A 21,668-nucleotide genomic window follows, 5' to 3' on the forward strand; every position below is an offset into this window, starting at 1 on the left:
TCCAAGTGCAAGTACTCCATTAAGGGTGAGGCATTAACATCATCTCTACCTCACCATTAAGCCTAGCTAGAGGCCAGCCTCCCTTGGGTTGGGCCTTGGCTTCCATTCTAATCTACTTGGAGGGAGATTAAAGGGAGCCACCACTAAACACTTTGAATAGCATCCAAATCCACCTTTTTGCATGCTAAGTAATAGCAATAATAATAAGACCTCGACTAGATCCTCTAATCATCGCTCCACACTAATTTGCTGAACTGGTCGGTGCATGAAACTCGATGGTAATGATCCTTCTCCTTTTCTCAAGCTTCAACATATATAAGTTACTACATCATATAAATTACTTTCACCACGTTTCGGCTCATCCTGGACCCACCTATCAACGGCTCATGGCCAACGACATGGGAGAAAAAAAAAAGAGAGAGGGGGAAGGGGATGACCCAACGCAAATCCGTTCCTCTGTCCACGGCGGGCGGCGGCATGTACAAAACTTAGAGTGGACGCACAGCGGGCGGTGGCTAGTGCTGGTAGGAGTCCTGCGACGCCGGGGACGGCATGGTGGAGGCGGTTCGGCCGGTGGCGGTGGCGGAGGAGGCGGTGGTGGCGGACGACGGCCGCGGCGTGGCCGTGGGCGCCTGCTTGATCACCACGGTGGGCAGCAGGCCGGGGCTGCGCGCCCGCCGCTCCTGCTCCTTCACCAGCTCCGCCGCGAACGCGTCCAGCTTCTCCCGGTTCGACTTCTCCGACAGCCGACGGCCCCGGAACAGCTCCGCCTCCACGTTCCGCTGCGTCAGCATGCCGTCCGCTGCTGCCACCGCCTTCTTCGCGTCCAGCGACCTCAGCGCCTTCCCCGAGCACGCCGCCGGCGACGCCGCCTGGTGGATCGGAGTAACATTTAACGCGACGAGGAGATCGATGTCATGGCGGTAGAAAGTAAAAAAAAAAAAGCAGAGTAATGTCGTAATTCCGCTGACCACCCACCTGGATGCGAACGTAGTTGCGCCCGCACGTGTGCCCGAACGCCATGGCCACTGCTTGGTCGACCTGCACAAGGCCGGGGCGCGGTAATTAAAAAGTTTGTGTTTTTATTACCACGGTTAATAATGAAGATAAATTTGGACGGCAGCCGTGTGATGTACTGACAAGTAACGAATCAGGGAGGCGGAACAGAGGTGGTTTGGTTATTACCATGTCGGCGACGCCTTCGGCGGTGAGTCGGACCATCTCGGCGGGCGACGGGGAGCGCGGCGGTATGGGCGTCCGCCAGCCGCTGGCGGAAGGGGTGGCGGAAGCCGATGCGGCGGTGCCGGCGGAGGATCCCGAGCCGATGGAGACGACGAGGAGGTCGTCGACGCCGGCGGCGAGCGGGAACTCGTGCTTGTTGTGGAGCACGTGCGTGATGGCGGCCGCGGTGGGGTTGCCCATGGCGGCGACCCCCCCGGACGCGGCGGCGATGGCCGTGCGCCCGTCCACGGACCGCACGGCGGGGGCCGCGGCGCCCCCGGCCGCGCAGGTGGCGGCGCACACGTCGCGGAGGCGGAAGTCGAAGCTGTCGCTCTCGACGGCGTCGGCGCGGGAGAAGAGGAACGGCGCCGCCGTGGCGAGGTCGTAGCAGGGCACCAGCAGCGGCGCCACGGTGTCCCGGAGCGTGGCGTCCCCGAACACCCGGCGCAGCGGCGCGGACGACCTCGACGACCTCTCCCCGCGCCGGAACAGCGCGGCCCACCTGCTCCGGAGCCTTTCGCCGACCCCGGTCCCCACGCCGGCGCCGCCGCCCCACCCGCCACCGGGCCTCCCGAGGCTGGCCGCCACGAACGCCAGCGCGTCCGCCGCCGTGTACCGCGCCCGCCCGTCGTCGCCCTTCAGGAGCAGCATCGCGGCCAGCACGCCCCCGGCGCCGGCGCCCGCCGCGGCGTCAAAGAAGTCGGCCACGCGCGCGTCGGGGTCCCCAGCCCGCGCCCGCAGCGCCGCCTCCAGCCTCGTGAGCGCGGCCGCCGCCAGCAGCGCGTCGCCGGGGCCCGGCCCGCACCCGTCGATCGCCAGCACCCGCACCCTGCCCCTGTCCTCCGCGTTGCCCGGGCTCGGCGTCGGAACTGCCCGCCCCGGCGTGCCCGGCACGGAGCCCACGCCCGGCGCGCCGCCGAAGAGGAACTTGCTCTCCAGCAGGGAGAAGATCTCGTAGCTGAGCTTGCCCAGGTCCACGTCGGGCGGAGGCGACGCCATAGCTGCAGCAGATGGGAGAGATGGACGGGAGATGGGTGGGGTGAGCAGGAGTGTGGCGAGCTGTCGGTTGCGGTGGTGATGATGGCTCGACGGCTCAGCGCGCGCTCGCGGCCTGCTTATAGATGGCCGCACTGCAGCCAGCCAGAGCGTTTCTGCTCTGCTGCGCGCCTGCGCCAGTAGGAGGAGGCGGGTTCTGAAGAAGACGTCTCCTGAGGAGGGTGGCGTAGACGCATGTGGAGAGCGGAGCATCGGCTGACGACGAGCCGAGGGGACCGACCGCGCGCCGACGGGCCGCACAGCGGCATGTCGCACTCGCCGTCAGCTGGCAGCCTGGCACGTGGACGCGTGGCCTGGTTCGCTGACTGGCATGTGGGCCGTTTTCCGCGGGCCCATTTTGTCAGTGAAAGTAGCGGTGGAGCGCGTGTGGCGGCGGCGTGACCGACGGGATGCCGGAGCGGTGGGGCCGCGCAGCTCTAGTTACGTGGGCCCGGCGTGTCAGAGTCCATTCCTGGACTGCACTGGGCAGAAAGCAGCATCAGCATGCCATTGTACTCTGCAGCGTACAGTGCTCCATTTTCAGCGTTCAAAGGAATCTGGCCGTTTCAATGTTGTTATGAATAAATAGTGAGAATTACATACCGAGTTTTAATTTTGCGTGTTCACGGAAATTGAAACAACGTGAAATTCATTCCAAGGACGACGAGGCCCTGTTCGCTGGGAAGAATTTGGAGAAATCTAGATAAATCTGGAAAAATTTATGAGAGAGCGCACAATGTTTTTTCATCACGCACAGTAAAATCCGGCTGGTTTTTCAACCAGCCGAACGAGCCCGATATCCGACTGATGAGGTGTGGTGTCAAGCTTCTGATGCTAATGCCTGTGCCGTGTGATCAGTGAATGCCAACTAACGAGCATGACCTGACTGATGGATAAGTGCGACGACACTCATGCTTACAATCAGTTAATTTGTATTACCTTAGATTATATACGTGCATTATACTGTTCATTATACTGGTTCATTGGTATATACTCCCTCCATCCTAAATTACAAGTCATTCTGACTTTTTTATAGAGTCAAAGCATCTCTAGTTTGACCAAATATATATAATAAAATAATAATATTTATGATACTAAATAAGTTTCGTTTGATTTTTCATTAATTGACTAGGTAGCGTGCCCGTGCGTTGCTACGGGATAACTAACAATTTATACTAAAAACACACAGATCGCACGATAAGATAACAATATTGTTAAATTAAATACCAACGTTAAAGTGATATGTAATCTAAAAAGCAAAGTTTATGAATTTAACACAGTCACGGAGTGCACGGCGTCGCAGGCTCACAAACTCTAGAGCTTCCAGAGATTGGATCGAATCCAACCTAGAGCCTCAGAACCCTGCATCTTTTCCTGGACGGGCTTCACTTCGGATGCGCAGATAGTAATATCAACGATCTTCAATCGATGGACCAAGTCGTATGGATCCCCATACAGTGGCTCAGATATGTAGATTTTGTTCTCCTTGTACTTGGATACACTTGTTCCACTGAAGCTTTCATTGAAATATTTAGACACAAACAGTGTCTGATCACCGATGTCCCTCACTCTGGACCACTCCGACGTATGGTCGTGGAGGTTGCACTTGTAGATCGCACTGTTGTAGGTGAAGGTCTGTGTCTCGTGGAACGTGCTCACCATGGCACCCATGATGTACAGCTCACCGTTTGATTCTAGGTAGCTGCGGTGGCAGAGCCCCGTAGGTGGCGACAGCGATGGCAGCAGCGTCGTGGTTGGAGTAGCGCCAGCGGCGTTGCCGCTGCAGACGAAGATTTCTCCAGTGCAGTCGATCTCCAAGAACTTGTCTTGGCAGTGGACGATGGATGTAACACCTCTGGTGTTTTGACCTAATACTAAAATTTGACATGTCATCATGTGCATTGCAAAGCATTCATATAGTATAAAGTTTTGAATGCATTCACTAAATAAGGTTTATTTCATAATGTTGTTATTTCATGTGATGTGTTTCAAAAACCCTAAATACAGATCATGACCACAAGGGTCAAATTTCATGTGTTCATGTGAGGCCATGTGTCATTTGACTCAAATAACCCTAATGGGCCATGTTACTGGTCAAAAATCAAAATCTAAGTGAAAGGAAGACAAATCAAATTTGAATTCATATTCAAATTATAAAAGTCCTTTTTGCCCCTTTTTACTAATTCAAAATCCATGAGGAATTTGGGGTTGAGGCAAAAAGCAAAGTTGGAGATTATTTTATAAGGATCAACTTTGGTATTCAAAGTTTTTCAAGTTTACATACAAAATTTGGAGTAATTTTGGAATGATTCAAATCTTTAAATGTACCCCAAATGTGAAATTCAAAATGGAGGCAGAATTTGAAAATGTTTCTTAAACCAAAGTTGTAGTACTTGAAAAGTTGAGCAACTTTCATTTTTGGAGATTTTCAACTTCTTTAGAAAATTTCTGAGTAATTTGAGATATGAATGCAGTGGCAGTTCTGTAATTATTTCAAAATTTCATCTCCACCTCACTGCTTGCCGCCGGCGCCACGCGGAGTTCACCGCCGATCGGTTTTCACCGCTTTCACGCGCAGTGACACGCCGTTGTCACCGTGGCAAGTCCGCCCGTGCGTTGGCGACACCGGACGCCTCCTTCCGGGCTATAAATAGCCACCGTCGTCGCCGTTGCTCCCATTTCTTCCCTCTGCTCTGCTCCGCCACCGCGTAGCTCCGCCGCTCGCCGTAGGTCTCGTCGAGTCGCGTCTGTCGTTCCCAGCTACGTCAACGCGAGCGCTTTGGTCTTGTGCTCCTCCTCGACTTGCTCTCGTCGCTGGTGTTGGCCGGAATCGCTCGGCGCAACCCGTCTTCCCCGTGACCGGTCAGAGCTCCGCCGCGACTGCCTTCACCGTGGCCAGGCTACTCCAGGCCATCTCCGACTGCACCAAGCACATCATCGTGATCACTGTGAGCTCCTGAGCGTGTTGCTCACTCTTCCGTTGACTCTACTACGTCGTAGCCCTAGTTACATCGACCACCGTCGGGTCCGTGCCGCCATGGCCGGCGTCGAGTTCCTTCCGGTGTGTCCTTTTCTATTCTGAGGCTTGGGATAGGTGCGCGACTTGGTGTAGATCATGTAGGAGCAGTTCGTGTCGCCGGGGAGTCACCACCGGCGCGTTTTGCTGGCCGGAGTTGGCCGCGCCGCCGTGACTTGCCCACTGTCGCTGACGCGTGGGGTCAGGCTGTCAGTGATGCTGAGGAAGAAGAATAGTGAGCCTTGGTTATTTTCTAATTTTTGAATAGTGCAGCAATTTGCCAATTTTGTAGGAATTTATTTACACATCCAAAAATTCTGAAAATTTGTGGGTAGCTTCTGTACATGTTCTAGTATGATTTAAAAATTTGAAACTTGGAATTTGAATAAATTTTTAATGTTCAAATATTTAGTCCATTAATTGAAAAATGCAATTTCCATGATTTTTGTAGGTCACTATATAACTCCAAAAATTATGAAATTTATTTTGGTACACTAATTTATCATGAGGAAGCTTACATAAAAATTTGACCTTAATTGGACAAAGTTTATTTTATGACTAATGAAGACTTACTTATTTAATTAATTATTCATTTAATCAATGTTTGATCAATTAAGATTTGTTTGACTTTAGATTTGATTGTTGACCTTGGGTCATTAACTTATAATGATCCTTAGAACTTTAATTAGTATTTGAACTCATACCTAATTTGTAATTAGTAAATCTTAATGACATTTCATGTGATAACAAAAGTCATTAATACGTTAACTCGTCGAAACCCTAAGTGTTGATTAGTGTTGGATCTTGTTTTGGTCATGTTTTGTGACTAGTAGGGTTCCAAGATCCATTAGGTCAAGTCACATATGTGGTTCTTAATAATATTGTTGCAGGTTGGTTTTGTTGGCTTGCAACTGTACCGCGAAATAAAATCTCTTGCGGGTGTTTCTACATTTCATGTGCCGTGAAAGCATCATGTTTACATTATCATCATGTTAAAGCATATGTTACCATTTCATGTAGAACCCGAGAACGAAACGATTCTAGTTGAGCAAGTTCTGGAAGAATCCCCGGTTGTCACGGGATTTGATAATTGTGGTACTAATCCGGAACCGGAAATCGTCAACGAAGACAAGCCCCGGTTTATGCATTAAGCCCTTACCTTGTTTACCTTGAAAAGTTTATCACCTATGTTACTTATTGCATTAAGTTGTTTAATTCAAATGTTACCTACTTGATGCATTACCTTCCTTGTTAATTGTTTACCATCCTTAAAGATGTTTTCATTTACAAAAGCGTAGAATGCTTAGTATGCTTTATGGTAGGCTTTCAAAGTAAAAGTTTCGATACAATCAAAGATGGCATACTGGCCAAAGAAAGGAAGAATGTTGAATGAACTAGAGACTAGTCGGGTGACTTATCTTGAATGTTGGGTAATGTTGCCGACTATGTCGCTTAAAGGCCACTCATTGTGGATCTTCTGAACGAGACACTTTATAGTACTAGTCACATACTCCGGTAAGCCTACTTCGGCTAATCCGATACTAAGACGAATGCCCGCGCACTGGGAGTGGAGAGATGGCGGGAGTAGCGTGTACCCTCGTGGCTGGAATGTGGCCGGATTTGAGGTGTGCTGTGCTCTCGGGTGGCGTGGAGACGGCTTAGTATAGGAAGATCCGATAGCGAGGTTGATATATGTAAGATTAAGTTCTACATATGTCGTGTGATAAGGAATCCCCAGCTGGGACTTGAATCAATTCGAATTGCCGGTACTCCGCGGATATGGAGACTCGATTCATTACAGAAGCAATGTAGTACTGGTGAATTACTAAAATATGAGAATAAGAATGGAATGAGAAGGAATGGAATATGAGAAATGTACATTTAGTTTGAAATAATGATCAAAAGGTACTTAGTGGTAAAACTCGAAAATAGAATGAAGAATAGTAAGCTTTTGGCAAAGAACTTTTGAATCTTGCTACACCCTTACCTTGTCCCAAACCCCTGCATTTCTAAAGTCTTACACCCCGTTACGTCGGATTAGTCTTGTTGAGTACTTTTGTACTCAGGGTTTGTTAACCCTTGTTGCAGGTGAGTCGCATGCGCAGGCTTGTTTTGGTCCCTGCTGCATGTCTGTGTTTGAAGTCAATGACGATGAGGAGTGATGAATGGCCTTTGGACAAGGCACTAGTTTGTTTGATAAATAAAGTTAATGTAATATTATCCCGCTACTATGGTTGTATGACACTTATGATATTGTAACTTTGAAAACAACTGGTTTGTAATAATGTTATCTTAAGACTTCCGCTATCTTTTACTCTGGTATATATATTTGAATAAACTATTGTAATCTGCAATGACTGTGATTGGGATCCTGTTTGAAAAGAGAAACGTGGATGATTCGGGTTTCCCGAGGACACCCGACAGACCTATTGAGTTGTTGGGAACTCGTGTACGCTATTCGAGGTCTGTTAAGACAACGATAGGTGCATGTGGGCCCGATTCCTTAGGAGGTTCTGCCACAGCTGGTATCAGAGCAGTTCCCATCTAAGATCATTGTAGGTTACTTTGGAAAACCTTCAAAATGATTTGGATCAAGGAAAGTAAACATGATATTTTGAAAGTTCAATTTCTTTCTTTTTACCTTTGATCTAGACTCGATCCTGACTTATTTGAAAAGTTTGTGGCGGATAATATGATTAGGTTTGTCCTATGAATTATAAAAATCTAGTACTCATGATTATATTAATCTTTTGGTACTTAGATTCGTAAGATCGATTCATGCATCATGCTTAAGCACATTGCATATTAATTCCCCTTAATAGTGGTTGGGCTATGGCAAAGACCAAGAAAACCGCACGCAAGTCCACCGGACCTCATGGAGTCCCTCGTCACCAATTGGCACCAAGAAATCACGAGCTAGGTGAAGGAAGTTCCAAGAACCCAGAAGAGGAAGGATCTTCAAGCAACCCCGCCAATGTCGAGAACCTTAACAAGGAGCTCAACACTCTTCGTCGAGCTCATGCCAAAGACCAAGAAGAGCTGGCGGAAATGCAAAGGGGTATCACCATGACCATGGAGCTGCGGAATGAAGCCTGGACACGAGAAGATGCGGCCAATGAACGCGTCAATGAGTTGGAGTTCTACGTAGAGGACCTAGAGATGGACAATGCCATCCTTCATGAAAATGTCCATATGTTGTATGCTCAACTTCATCCTCCTCATGGGGATGGTGAAGTTACCGATGAAGAAATGATTGTAGCTCCAGGAGAAGTCGAGAATGAAGAAGAGGAGGAGGATCCTGAGGAGTTAGTGTACTTCTCAGATGAAGATGAGGTTTCATCCAATACGGGCACGGATGCTGAAGACTAAAAGCTTGGAGTAGTAGTAGTTCCTTTACTGCTTTCCTAAAGAACCAGGGTTGTCTTGTGGGATACAAGACATGTAATTTAAATAAGAACCCGTTGTAGCATGCAACCTTTTAAAAGCTTTCAATAAAGAATAATGTAAGTAAATGTGTTTCTCTAACAGATGCCTCGTCCTATCACCCGAACTGGTGCTAGTGGCTCGCATGATGATGATGAGTGTCCAAATCCTCCACCAATGCCCTCGACTATGGCAGATGCCATAGCTGCACTCGTCAACGCAACGGCAGAGAATGCCAGGCTGTTAAGGGAGTTGGCGCAGAACCAGCAGGCACCATACCCTAATCGTGGCCGTCGTAATAATGGAAACGACGAGTCAACCTATGTGGATTTTACTGACACACGTCCGCCTGTGTTCTCAAAGGCAGACGAACCTTTAGAAGCTGATGATTGGCTTAGGACAATAGAGCAAAAGTTCGAGCTGATCCACTGTACTGAGGTTCAAAAACCAAGGTTTGCGGCACAGCAACTCCAAGGAGCTGCTGGTGCCTGGTGGGCAAATTTGGTAGCAGTACAGCCCGTTGGTCACCAAATCAACTGGAGGGAGTTCAAGGATGCCTTCAGGGCACATTATATTCCGGATGGTGTGATGACCATGAAGCTGGAAGAGTTCTTGGCTCTTAAGCAAGGGGAGCACCCGGTGATGCATTATGTTGGGCGTTTCAACCACCTGTCTCAGTATGCTATTGAGTATGTGAATACGGACAGGAAGAAAAAGAATCATTTTCTTTGAGGCTTGAACACTAAACTTCAGACAATGATGGCAGCCTGTGGTAATGCAACTTACCATGAAACAATCAACATTGCTATCGCTTCGGAAGAGAATTACCGCCGACACAAAGGGGCGAAGAAGAAGAAAATATTTGCTTCCGGATCATCAAGTGGCAAGCGGCAGAAGATAGTGTACCATCCTCAGAATCATGGCCGTACGCCATTCCGCCCACAACAAGGCCAAAGCAGGCAACAAATCTTTATTCGCCCTGCAACTAATACACCTTATACTCATCAAACACCACAGCAGCAGAACAATGCCAATGCAAACCGCAATGCTACTCCTCAGAATCACAATTTTCCATGCTATAATTGTGGTAAACCCGGGCATTTTTCCCAAGAATGTCCGTATCCTCGGAAGAACAATCCTGATGCAACCAAAGCCCCTGTTAATCAAGCTCCAAATCAGTACAAGGGCAATGCTCAGAACCATCAAAAGGGTCTGGCTGAGAAGAAAACTGGAAGGGTATTCTATACGCAAGTGGAATCTATTCCAGAAGGAGAACCAGTTATGATGGGTATGTTTCCCATTGCTAAGCATCCTGCAATTACCTTATTTGATTCTGGTGCATCCCATACATTCATCAATCGTACATTTGTTGTGAAGCATGGGATAGCTATTGGGGAAACAAAAGAACCCTATCATATACAGTCGCCTGGGGGACGAATCTGTACAAGGGAGGTAGTTCAGCATGTACCTATTGATTTGGGAGGTTATGAGTTCCCTACCAATATGCTGATATTAAAGGATCAAGATATAGATGTGATCCTTGGTATGAACTGGCTAACTCAACACGGGGCTATCATAGATGTCCTACATAGAACAATAAGGGTAAATGCACCTGACAGCAAAACCCAACTTCTTATCCAACTTCCTTTTCCTAAGAGTACAGTGGAGACAGTTTGTGCAACTATTGTTGAAGGGGCCGAGGAAATTTCAGTGGTATGTGAGTTTACGGATGTCTTTCCCGATGACTTGCCTGGTCTGCCACCAGACCGAGACGTAGAGTTCAGAATTGATCGAAAACCAGGGACAGCACCAGTGTCCAGAAGAGCATATAGGATGCCACCGAAAGAATTAGCAGAATTAAAAATGCAACTACAAGAGCTGTTAGACAAGGGTTTCATTCAACCCAGTTCATCACCTTGGGGATGTCCTGCTATATTCGTGAAGAAGAAGGACCAAACCTTAAGGTTATGTGTTGACTATAGGCCATTAAATGAAGTCACCATCAAGAACAAATACCCCTTACCCCGAATTGATTTACTTTTCGATCAACTTGCGGGAGCTAAGGTATTCTCAAAGATAGACTTAAGATCAGGCTACCACCAGATTAAGATCAGACATGAAGATGTGCCAAAGACAGCGTTTACTACCCGATATGGTCTATATGAGTATCTAGTTATGTCTTTTGGGCTGACCAATGCCCCGGCTCATTTCATGTACCTGATGAACTCAGTTTTCATGCCTGAGTTGGATAAGTTTGTCGTGGTGTTTATTGATGACATTCTTATCTACTCTAAGAGCAAAGGGGAACATGCGGAACATCTCTGTATTGTTCTACAAAGATTAAGAGATCACCAACTATATGCCAAATTCAGCAAATGTGCATTTTGGTTGGAGGAAGTACAATTTCTGGGTCATGTGCTATCTGCTGAAGGTATAGCTGTTGATCCGAGCAAGGTAGAAGAAGTCCTTAATTGGAAAGCACCTACAACTGTTCATCAAGTTCGTAGCTTCCTGGGGTTGGCAGGGTATTACCGTCGGTTTATCCCTGACTTCTCCAGAATTGCGAAGCCAATTACTGGACTGTTGAAAAATCAAACAAAGTTTGTATGGTCAACCGAATGTGAAGAGGCCTTTCAGACATTGAAGAAGTTGTTGACAACTGCACCAGTATTAGCACAACCTGATATCGAGAGGCCATTTGATATCTATTGTGATGCATCTGGAATTGGTATTGGCTGTGTTCTTATGCAAGAAGGCAGAGTCATAGCATATGCTTCCAGACAACTCAAGAAGCATGAAGAACATTACCCCACCCATGATCTTGAATTAGCTGCTGTTGTCCATTCACTCAAGATTTAGCGACATTATTTATTGGGCAATATATGTCATATCTATACGGATCACAAGAGTCTAAAATACATCTTCACTTAGTCAGAACTGAATATGAGGCAAAGGAGATGGTTAGAACTTATTAAAGATTATGACTTAGAAGTGCATTATCATCCGGGTAAGGCTAATGTGGTTGCCGATGCCCTAAGTCGCAAGAGTCATTGTCATTGCCTAATTGTGGAACCTATGCAGCAAACATTGTGTCAAGAGATGGAGCATCTAGATTTACAAATCATAGAACAAGGTTCCCTGTCCAATATTGTAGTTGAGTCCACTATCAAAGACCAGATCATTGCTGCTCAACAGAAAAGTAAGGGCATAGCCCATATTAAGGATAAAGTCAAATCTGGAAAACCAACATGTTTCAAGATTGATGAGTCAGATGTTGTATGGTTTAAGGATAGGTTGGTAGTACCCAAAAATCCAGAGCTGTGAAAGCAGATTCTTGATGAAGCTCATTCTACAAGATACTCCATTCATCCGGGTAGCAACAAAATGTATCACGATCTGAGAAAGAGATATTGGTGGACCAAAATGAAAATAGAAATAGCTCAATATGTAGCCAAGTGCGATATTTGTCAGAGAGTCAAGGCGGTTCATATGAAGACTGTAGGTCCATTACATTCATTGCCAGTTCCATCTTGGAAGTGGGAAGATATCTGTATGGACTTCATAGTAGGGTTGCCTAGGACATCTGCAGGATACAATTCAATATGGGTTATTGTTGATCGACTAACCAAAATAGCTCATTTCTTGCCAGTCAGAGATAAATATCGAGCGGAGCAGTATGCAAAGCTTTATCTTGATAGAATTTTCAGTCTGCATGGGGCACCCAAGACCATTGTCTCTGATAGAGGGTCATTGTTCATATCCAAGTTTTGGAAAAGTCTACATGAGTCGTTAGGAACTAAACTTATCCGTAGTTCTGCTTATCATCCGCAAACAGACGGACAGACTGAAAGGATAAATCAAATTCTTGAAGATATGTTAAGAGAATGTGTTCTTTCTTTTGGTGCTAAATGGGATGAATGCCTTCCCTTAGCTGAATTCTCATATAACAATAGCCATCAAGAGAGCATTAAAATGGCACCCTTCGAAGCACTGTATGGCCGTAGGTGCCAAACACCTTTAAATTGGTCAGAAGCTAGAGAACGTTGGTTCTTTGGACCGGATGTGGTCAAGGAAGCTGAAGAGAAAGTTAAACTCATACAAGCTAATATGAAGGTAGCTCAATCCCGACAGAAAAGCTATGCTGACAAGAGGAGACGACCGCTGGAATTCAAAGTGGGAGATTTTGTCTACCTCAAGGTATCACCAATGAAAGGAGTTCATCGTTTTGGGATTCGGGGAAAGTTGGCTCCCCGTTATGTAGGTCCATTTCAGATCCAACAACGATGTGGACCAGTCGCCTATCGCGTCAAACTACCAGATCACATGTCAGCGGTGCATGATATCTTTCATGTATCTTAGTTAAAGAAGTGTCTTCAAGTACCTGACCAAGAAATCGACTTTGGTAATGTAGAACTAGAACCTGATTTGACTTATGCCGAGTACCCCATTAGAGTCTTAGATCAGAAAGATCGAGTCACTCGTAGACGTACAATCAAGTTCTATAAAGTACAATGGAATCAACACACGGAAGATGAAGCTACTTGGGAGTCCGAGGATTACTTAGAAGAGAACTTTCCTGACTTCTTCGCTTCTATCTAGTTGCAATACCTTGTCTACATTGTAACTTGTCTTGTTGTTAATAGAATGGAAAACCCCCTCAATAGCCTTTTGAATAAAGTTATGATGTGTTAGCTTGACACATTTCCTTTTCCATTACTTAGCCTTAAGTTTTAAATCTCGGGACGAGATTTCTTTAAGGGGGAAGGGTTGTAACACCTCTGGTGTTTTGACCTAATACTAAAATTTGACATGTCATCATGTGCATTGCAAAGCATTCATATAGTATAAAGTTTTGAATGCATTCACTAAATAAGGTTTATTTCATAATGTTGTTATTTCATGTGATGTGTTTCAAAAACCCTAAATACAGATCATGACCACAAGGGTCAAATTTCATGTGTTCATGTGAGGCCATGTGTCATTTGACTCAAATAACCCTAATGGGCCATGTTACTGGTCAAAAATCAAAATCTAAGTGAAAGGAAGACAAATCAAATTTGAATTCATATTCAAATTATAAAAGTCCTTTTTGCCCCTTTTTACTAATTCAAAATCCATGAGGAATTTGGGGTTGAGGCAAAAAGCAAAGTTGGAGATTATTTTATAAGGATCAACTTTGGTATTCAAAGTTTTTTAAGTTTACATACAAAATTTGGAGTAATTTTGGAATGATTCAAATCTTTAAATGTACCCCAAATGTGAAATTCAAAATGGAGGCAGAATTTGAAAATGTTTCTTAAACCAAAGTTGTAGTACTTGAAAAGTTGAGCAACTTTCATTTTTGGAGATTTTCAACTTCTTTAGAAAATTTCTGAGTAATTTGAGATATGAATGCAGTGGCAGTTCTGTAATTATTTCAAAATTTCATCTCCACCTCACTGCTTGCCGCCGGCGCCACGCGGAGTTCACCGCCGATCGGTTTTCACCGCTTTCACGCGCAGTGACACGCCGTTGTCACCGTGGCAAGTCCGCCCGTGCGTTGGCGACACCGGACGCCTCCTTCCGGGCTATAAATAGCCACCGTCGTCGCCGTCGCTCCCATTTCTTCCCTCTGCTCTGCTCCGCCACCGCGTAGCTCCGCCGCTCGCCGTAGGTCTCGTCGAGTCGCGTCTGTCGTTCCCAGCTACGTCAACGCGAGCGCTTTGGTCTTGTGCTCCTCCTCGACTTGCTCTCGTCGCTGGTGTTGGCCGGAATCGCCCGGCGCAACCCGTCTTCCCCGTGACCGGTCAGAGCTCCGCCGCGACTGCCTTCACCGTGGCCAGGCTACTCCAGGCCATCTCCGACTGCACCAAGCACATCATCGTGATCACTGTGAGCTCCTGAGCGTGTTGCTCACTCTTCCGTTGACTCTACTGCGTCGTAGCCCTAGTTACATCGACCACCGTCGGGTTCGTGCCGCCATGGCCGGCGTCGAGTTCCTTCCGGTGTGTCCTTTTCTATTCTCAGGCTTGGGATAGGTGCGCGACTTGGTGTAGATCATGTAGGAGCAGTTCGTGTCGCCGGGGAGTCACCACCGGCGCGTTTTGCTGGCCGGAGTTGGCCGCGCCGCCGTGACTTGCCCACTGTCGCTGACGCGTGGGGTCAGGCTGTCAGTGATGCTGAGGAAGAAGAACAGTGAGCCTTGGTTATTTTCTAATTTTTGAATAGTGCAGCAATTTGCCAATTTTGTAGGAATTTATTTACACATCCAAAAATTCTGAAAATTTGTGGGTAGCTTCTGTACATGTTCTAGTATGATTTAAAAATTTGAAACTTGGAATTTGAATAAATTTTTAATGTTCAAATATTTAGTCCATTAATTGAAAAATGCAATTTCCATGATTTTTGTAGGTCACTATATAACTCCAAAAATTATGAAATTTATTTTGGTACACTAATTTATCATGAGGAAGCTTACATAAAAATTTGACCTTAATTGGACAAAGTTTATTTTATGACTAATGAAGACTTACTTATTTAATTAATTATTCATTTAATCAATGTTTGATCAATTAAGATTTGTTTGACTTTAGATTTGATTGTTGACCTTGGGTCATTAACTTATAATGATCCTTAGAACTTTAATTAGTATTTGAACTCATACCTAATTTGTAATTAGTAAATCTTAATGACATTTCATGTGATAACAAAAGTCATTAATACGTTAACTCATCGAAACCCTAAGTGTTGATTAGTGTTGGATCTTGTTTTGGTCATGTTTTGTGACTAGTAGGGTTCCAAGATCCATTAGGTCAAGTCACATATGTGGTTCTTAATAATATTGTTGCAGGTTGGTTTTGTTGGCTTGCAACTGTACCGCGAAATAAAATCTCTTGCGGGTGTTTCTACATTTCATGTGCCGTGAAAGCATCATGTTTACATTATCATCATGTTAAAGCATATGTTACCATTTCATGTAGAACCCGAGAACGAAACGATTCTAGTTGAGCAAGTTCTGGAAGAATCCCCGGTTGTCACGGGATTTGATAATTGTGGTACTAATCCGGAACCGGAAATCGTCAACGAAGACAAGCCCCGGTTTATGCATTAAGCCCTTACCTTGTTTACCTTGAAAAGTTTATCACCTATGTTACTTATTGCATTAAGTTGTTTAATTCAAATGTTACCTACTTGATGCATTACCTTCCTTGCTAATTGTTTACCATCCTTGAAGATGTTTTCATTTACAAAAGCGTAGAATGCTTAGTATGCTTTATGGTAGGCTTTCAAAGTAAAAGTTTCGATACAATCAAAGATGGCATACTGGCCAAAGAAAGGAAGAATGTTGAATGAACTAGAGACTAGTCGGGTGACTTATCTTGAATGTTGGGTAATGTTGCCGACTATGTCGCTTAAAGGCCACTCATTGTGGATCTTCTGAACGAGACACTTTGTAGTACTAGTCACATACTCCGGTAAGCCTACTTCGGCTAATCCGATACTAAGACGAATGCCCGCGCACTGGGAGTGGAGAGATGGCGGGAGTAGCGTGTACCCTCGTGGCTGGAATGTGGCCGGATTTGAGGTGTGCTGTGCTCTCGGGTGGCGTGGAGACGGCTTAGTATAGGAAGATCCGATAGCGAGGTTGATATATGCAAGATTAAGTTCTACATATGTCGTGTGATAAGGAATCCCCAGCTGGGACTTGAATCAATTCGAATTGTCGGTACTCCGCGGATATGGAGACTCGATTCATTACAGAAGCAATGTAGTACTGGTGAATTACTAAAATATGAGAATAAGAATGGAATGAGAAGGAATGGAATATGAGAAATGTACATTTAGTTTGAAATAATGATCAAAAGGTACTTAGTGGTAAAACTCGAAAATAGAATGAAGAATAGTAAGCTTTTGGCAAAGAACTTTTGAATCTTGCTACACCCTTACCTTGTCCCAAACCCCTGCATTTCTAAAGTCTTACACCCCGTTACGTCGGGTTAGTCTTGTTGAGTACTTTTGTACTCAGGGTTTGTTAACCCTTGTTGCAGGTGAGTCGCATGCGCAGGCTTGTTTTGGTCCCTGCTGCATGTCTGTGTTTGAAGTCAATGACGATGAGGAGTGATGAATGGCCTTTGGACAAGGCACTAGTTTGTTTGATAAATAAAGTTAATGTAATATTATCCCGCTACTATGGTTGTATGACACTTATGATATTGTAACTTTGAAAACAACTGGTTTGTAATAATGTTATCTTAAGACTTCCGCTATCTTTTACTCTGGTATATATATTTGAATAAACTGTTGTAATCTGCAATGACTGTGATTGGGATCCTGTTTGAAAAGAGAAACGTGGATGATTCGGGTTTCCCGAGGACACCCGACAGACCTGTTGAGTTGTTGGGAACTCGTGTACGCTATTCGAGGTCTGTTAAGACAACGATAGGTGCATGTGGGCCCGATTCCTTAGGAGGTTCTGCCACAATGGACCCCACGGAGAACTCCAGTTTGGTGTCGAGCAGCGTCCATGCGCTGTCGACTCCAACCCGTGGAGCACCCAAGCATGGCTATGGCCACGCACTCGTGGCCGGCGGCGTCAGGCGGCGCCGAGAGCATGATCTCACGGAAGAACACGTCCCTCATGTCTTCTAGCTTGATGGCTCTGCCTGCAGTATTCGCGTCCCCATAGCCGTTGGCGGGATGGAGGACCCACCGGCCGTGGACCCTAGACACGTGTTCCGATGAGGACGCCGCCGCGACATGTTTGCCTGCTGACGGGAGCTCAACACGGGGGGCACGGGCACCGGCGAATGGATTCAGCAGCGTCACGGATGCCGCCTCGTCCATGAGCGCCAGCCACCCACATGAGGAGCCGCACGCCACCTTACCGCGCACGTCGGGCAACGTCTTGGACAAGACCTTCTTCTCCGGGACGCAGTAGAAGCCGACGCTGTTCGAGTCGGGGTCGAACGGGAAAAGCAGGAGCGGCCCGAAGGTCGCGAACAGGACGGCGGCGCGCCATGGGGAGCAAGCGGATCGGAAGGACGCCGCGTCATGGCCTGACGCGTGACGCCGCCTGATGGACTCAAGGAGATCCTCTGGCAGGCCGGATCTTCAGTCAGGGAGAGGTAGGGACCTTCTTTTGGGATTGGGAGGCTGAGCCTTGGAAGACAGATGACATCAACTATGGTTCACTCAAGAAACAGCAAGCGAGTGCGATGGAACACGTGAGCGTAAAACCAAATGAAAGGAGAAAAAAGCTATCCCTTTTGTAAATGCAAAGAGGGAAAGTAATTAAATATAGGCAGATTTGACAAGGTTCTCAGAAATGCAAAGATGTTCCTTTGTCTTAATTCTCTTTCCTTCTGTGTTAATTTTCTTTCCTTTTGCTCGTTGCCATATATGCTGGTGCATGCAACATGCAATGTGTATATGGATAACACAGTAATTTTCTACTTCCTATTTTGTCGTGATTCCTCTATCACATGATAAGCAATATTCAATCAAGGAGATGTCGTGGGATCGCAGGCGTGGACAGACGGACGAACCAAAACAAATGTCGCACAAAAAAATATCCACACTTTGTTCTTTCTAGTTGTAGGAGATACCAAATAACATTTTATAGATACCTAATTGATGTCATAGATCTTTATAATATTCTCTATAATTTTGGTCAAACATGAGATGATTTGACTTTAAAAAAAGTTAATATGACTTGTAATAAAATAATAATATTTATGATACCAAATAAGTATCATTAGATTTTTCATTAATTGATACCAAATAGCATTTTACAGATACCTAATTGATGTCATAGATCTTTATAATATTCTTTATAATTTTGGTCAAACATGAGATGCTTTGACTCTAAAAAAAAGTTAATATGACTTGTAATAAAATAATAACATTTATGATACAAAATAAGTATAATTAGATTTTTTATTAATTATGTTTTTATAGATATATTCTCTCTATAATTTTAATCAAACATGAGATGCTAAGTTGAAATGACTCGTAATTTAGAATGCATGGAGTATACTGTGGAAAGATTTTGGGCCGATTCACTAGAACTTTTTTTAGCCAAAAAAAATAGCAGCCGGCAGACAGAAATTATAGCTACCGGTAAATAAGCTACATCTCGACCACGACATCTAGACTCATTCCGGCTAAATTGGCCGTATCCTCGTACGTTGGCCATGTCTAATTTTTTTTGTCCATGCACCATCTTTCTCCTATCATGAATCTATTGTAGCTTTTGTTGTATAATACCAATCTCAGCGTGGAGTTTCATAGCGTTATTTTTAAATCTGTCATGTCATATAAAATAAATAAAATATAGATAAAACACTCGTTTTCAATAAAGAGTTTGATTATATAGTTTCAACAAAGGTACAACGTGTCACGCTTGCAATGCTTCCACCTAATGTCCCTTCTCATCCATAAGCGATGCCAAACTATACTACAAGATATGATTGACGCCTTACAATTAATCAACTTATATCGACTTTGTTGTTGGCATTTGTGGTACAACACGAAGGATCCAACTTAAAGTTGGGATGTTCCATGTTGGCACCATTACCTTAGACTTTTGGTCCCTGTACTAGAACATGAACAGCATAATAGTTGGACGGCGCACTTTGCATGCGTGTCACTCCCATGCATTTTTTTTGGCAAATGGTTGGACTTTTGTTGGACACTGTGATCCACACGTATGTAAATCATTCTATGCGACAAACTTACAAAATTATATAAAAAAACAAACGACTCCTAAGTTTGATGTCACCTTTTTAGCTAGGCAAAGTTGGTAATCAAAGTTTAAGTAGGGAAAATTAATAATGTACCTAAACATGAAAATATAAAAATTATCGCACTCACATAGTCAAATGAGCGCTTCTTCCATCGTCCATCAATTCATACAGGGGCCGTTTGGGAAAGCCCCAGCTTCGGCTTCTCCGAAGAGAATCAGTCCCAACCAGCTAAACGTTCAAAATGCCAACTGATTTAGGTGGACATCAACAGAGAATCACTTATCCATTTACACTACGAGCTAGGAGCTAAAAAACATGCTTCACCCTATTATATTCTAGTGGGGATTAGCAGAGAATCAATTCTCATCAACTCTCCACCCTGTTCCCTCTTAGGAATCCAATGAAATCACTTCATCGGAGAATCAAAGAGCAAAGATAAAGAATCAGGGAGCGGAGCTCTCCCAAACGGGACCACAGAAGGTTCCACCACGTGAACCTAAACCAGCTGAGTGCTCGTTTGTAGCTGAGTTTTAATTCACGCATCGAATCAACCGCGCGCTACGTAACTTTTAATTAACACATTCAAACCAACTGCTCCAAGCACGGTATTAAGCATTTATTTAAGCTGCTCTTTGGATTAAATACAGTACAATCAAATTTATTAACCTATACTCCCTCCAGGTCTCAAAAACATGTCGCATTTATTTAATCTCTAATACCAAAGAGTGTTTAATAAAGGTGTATATTTCCTGCTTTGCTCATATTAAATAGGGTCTCGTTAGTACCTTGAAACAAAACAAGCTCTCCGCTTAGGTGGTAAAGGACATTACTTTTTCCAACTGATGAGCTGAGTTCGACTCTTTTTGCTGCTGCGATTTTGTAATTTCAAAAAAAAAAAAAAATCGGCCAGCCACGCATATGAAATTTTCACAGTCGCGCGTTGTAGCAAAGCTACCCGCGCCAGTTTGCGCCATTTTTTTCGGCCGCTTGGAGCATTAGCCTGTGGCGGGGTGATTATTTATACAACACCAATAAACGGAACGGAACGGTACGTATTCTACTCCACTGTTGATAAGTTTGCTTGCCACTAGTTCGAGTAAGGTAGCCAAATCTTGATACTCTAGATGGATCTGAACTTGGATCCACCAGAAGATGATAATTTTACTGGGATCGATCTTAACTTGGTTCCACCGTTGGAACACGGCATCGGTAAGTACCTTTTCTAGTTCTTTGTGATTAGCATCTTGGTCTTCTTCCCCCTTCCCTGCCCCATCACCCCCCCCCCCCCCCCCCCCCCCCCCCCCCCCAGTGTACTGCATGCTCTTGTCACTGTACTAGACGGCAATGACGAAGCAATGGATGGTGGGATCAATTTGGACTTTCAAGCACCCCTTGATGATGCCGTTGGTAATTTTCTTCGCTTGTCTCTTTGACAGCGTAATGCTTCATCATCTTTTCTCACATGAATGTATTATTTGAAATCTAACTAATATGTTCCTGGCACTCTAGACGACAATAACAATGCCTTACATGGTGGAATCGATTTGAACTTTCTTGCCCCAGTTGTCCAAGAGGTAAACTTTCTACTAGAATTATGCAAAAAAGTTCATGAGTACTCTCCACAAAAGGCAAATAGAATTTATCTCACACTTCAGCTAGTTATGAGGGAGGCAATGAAAGTTCAAGGCTCAAACAAATTCAAGATTCCACATGTGAAGAAACAAACTCTAGAGAGACAGGGGCGCCTTCCTTAGCAGATCGCTTGCGAGGCACCGTTGGTAGCCGAAGCTATGGCCAAGCTTGCTGCATGGAACAACTAAACTTCGATTAGTAGTATGCTGATAAGCATTGTATTTATGAAGTGCACCAAACTTTACCTTGTTATCTTTATCTTACCTGATGTTTTAGAGTCTGAACGTGCATTGCTACCTCTTGCTGCCAAACTGGAGCTCCACGCTGCCACCGATCATGTTGTCCAACTGCACGAGTTGCTCATCGTCATACTCAGCCGTTTTAGGCGTGAGTATGTCAACCATGCCGGATATGATATAATTGGATATCGACATCATAAATATATGATCTGAATATTCGGATACGGATACGATATCGGATATTGAATATCTGGATTCGGATACGGACATATTTGAACACCTCTAAACAAATTCGGTTTCGAATATGGTCGGAAAATATTAGTACCGTTTTCGTGCCTGCAAGAACAGGTGCACGGGACGTAGGCGGGCGTTGCGGCG

General features: G+C 45.1%; 2 protein-coding genes across 2 annotated transcripts; both read right to left on the minus strand.

Moving 5' to 3' along the window:
• Nucleotides 1–312: 312 nt before the first annotated feature.
• On the minus strand, nt 313–2,402 carry LOC136508562 (patatin-like protein 3). The gene is made up of 3 exons (XM_066503266.1): nt 1,186–2,402; nt 979–1,041; nt 313–872 (listed from the first exon to the last, which is right to left on the minus strand). Exons 1-3 carry the CDS (start codon nt 2,218–2,220, stop codon nt 516–518), a joined length of 1,455 nt encoding a protein of 484 aa, XP_066359363.1. The 5' UTR covers nt 2,221–2,402; the 3' UTR covers nt 313–515.
• Nucleotides 2,403–2,693: 291 nt separating this feature from the next.
• LOC136507737 (uncharacterized) lies at nt 2,694–21,455 on the minus strand. The gene is made up of 4 exons (XM_066502364.1): nt 21,349–21,455; nt 17,253–17,783; nt 3,691–4,111; nt 2,694–2,813 (listed from the first exon to the last, which is right to left on the minus strand). Exons 1-4 carry the CDS (start codon nt 21,453–21,455, stop codon nt 2,694–2,696), a joined length of 1,179 nt encoding a protein of 392 aa, XP_066358461.1.
• Between the last annotated feature and the right edge of the window lie 213 nt (nt 21,456–21,668).

The sequence above is a fragment of the Miscanthus floridulus genome, chromosome 15 (assembly GCF_019320115.1).
Source record: "Miscanthus floridulus cultivar M001 chromosome 15, ASM1932011v1, whole genome shotgun sequence".
NCBI classification, from domain to species: Eukaryota; Viridiplantae; Streptophyta; class Magnoliopsida; order Poales; family Poaceae; genus Miscanthus; species Miscanthus floridulus.

What these genes read in the sequence shown, in the direction of transcription:
- LOC136508562 (XM_066503266.1), bottom strand. Translation starts at nt 2,220, where the DNA reads ATGGCGTCGCCTCCGCCCGACGTGGACCTGGGCAAGCTCAGCTACGAG. An exon ending in CCGAAGGCGTCGCCGACATG is followed by an intron (nt 1,042 to 1,185) that starts GTAATAACCAAA and finishes GGCCTTGTGCAG; the next exon opens with GTCGACCAAGCAGTGGCCAT. An exon ending in GCAACTACGTTCGCATCCAG is followed by an intron (nt 873 to 978) that starts GTGGGTGGTCAG and finishes CCGATCCACCAG; the next exon opens with GCGGCGTCGCCGGCGGCGTG.
- LOC136507737 (XM_066502364.1), bottom strand. Translation starts at nt 21,455, where the DNA reads ATGGTTGACATACTCACGCCTAAAACGGCTGAGTATGACGATGAGCAA. An exon ending in CCTGACGCCGCCGGCCACGA is followed by an intron (nt 4,112 to 17,252) that starts GTGCGTGGCCAT and finishes TCAAAACACCAG; the next exon opens with AGGTGTTACATCCATCGTCC. An exon ending in ATGGGGATCCATACGACTTG is followed by an intron (nt 2,814 to 3,690) that starts GTCCATCGATTG and finishes TGAAACGGCCAG; the next exon opens with ATTCCTTTGAACGCTGAAAA.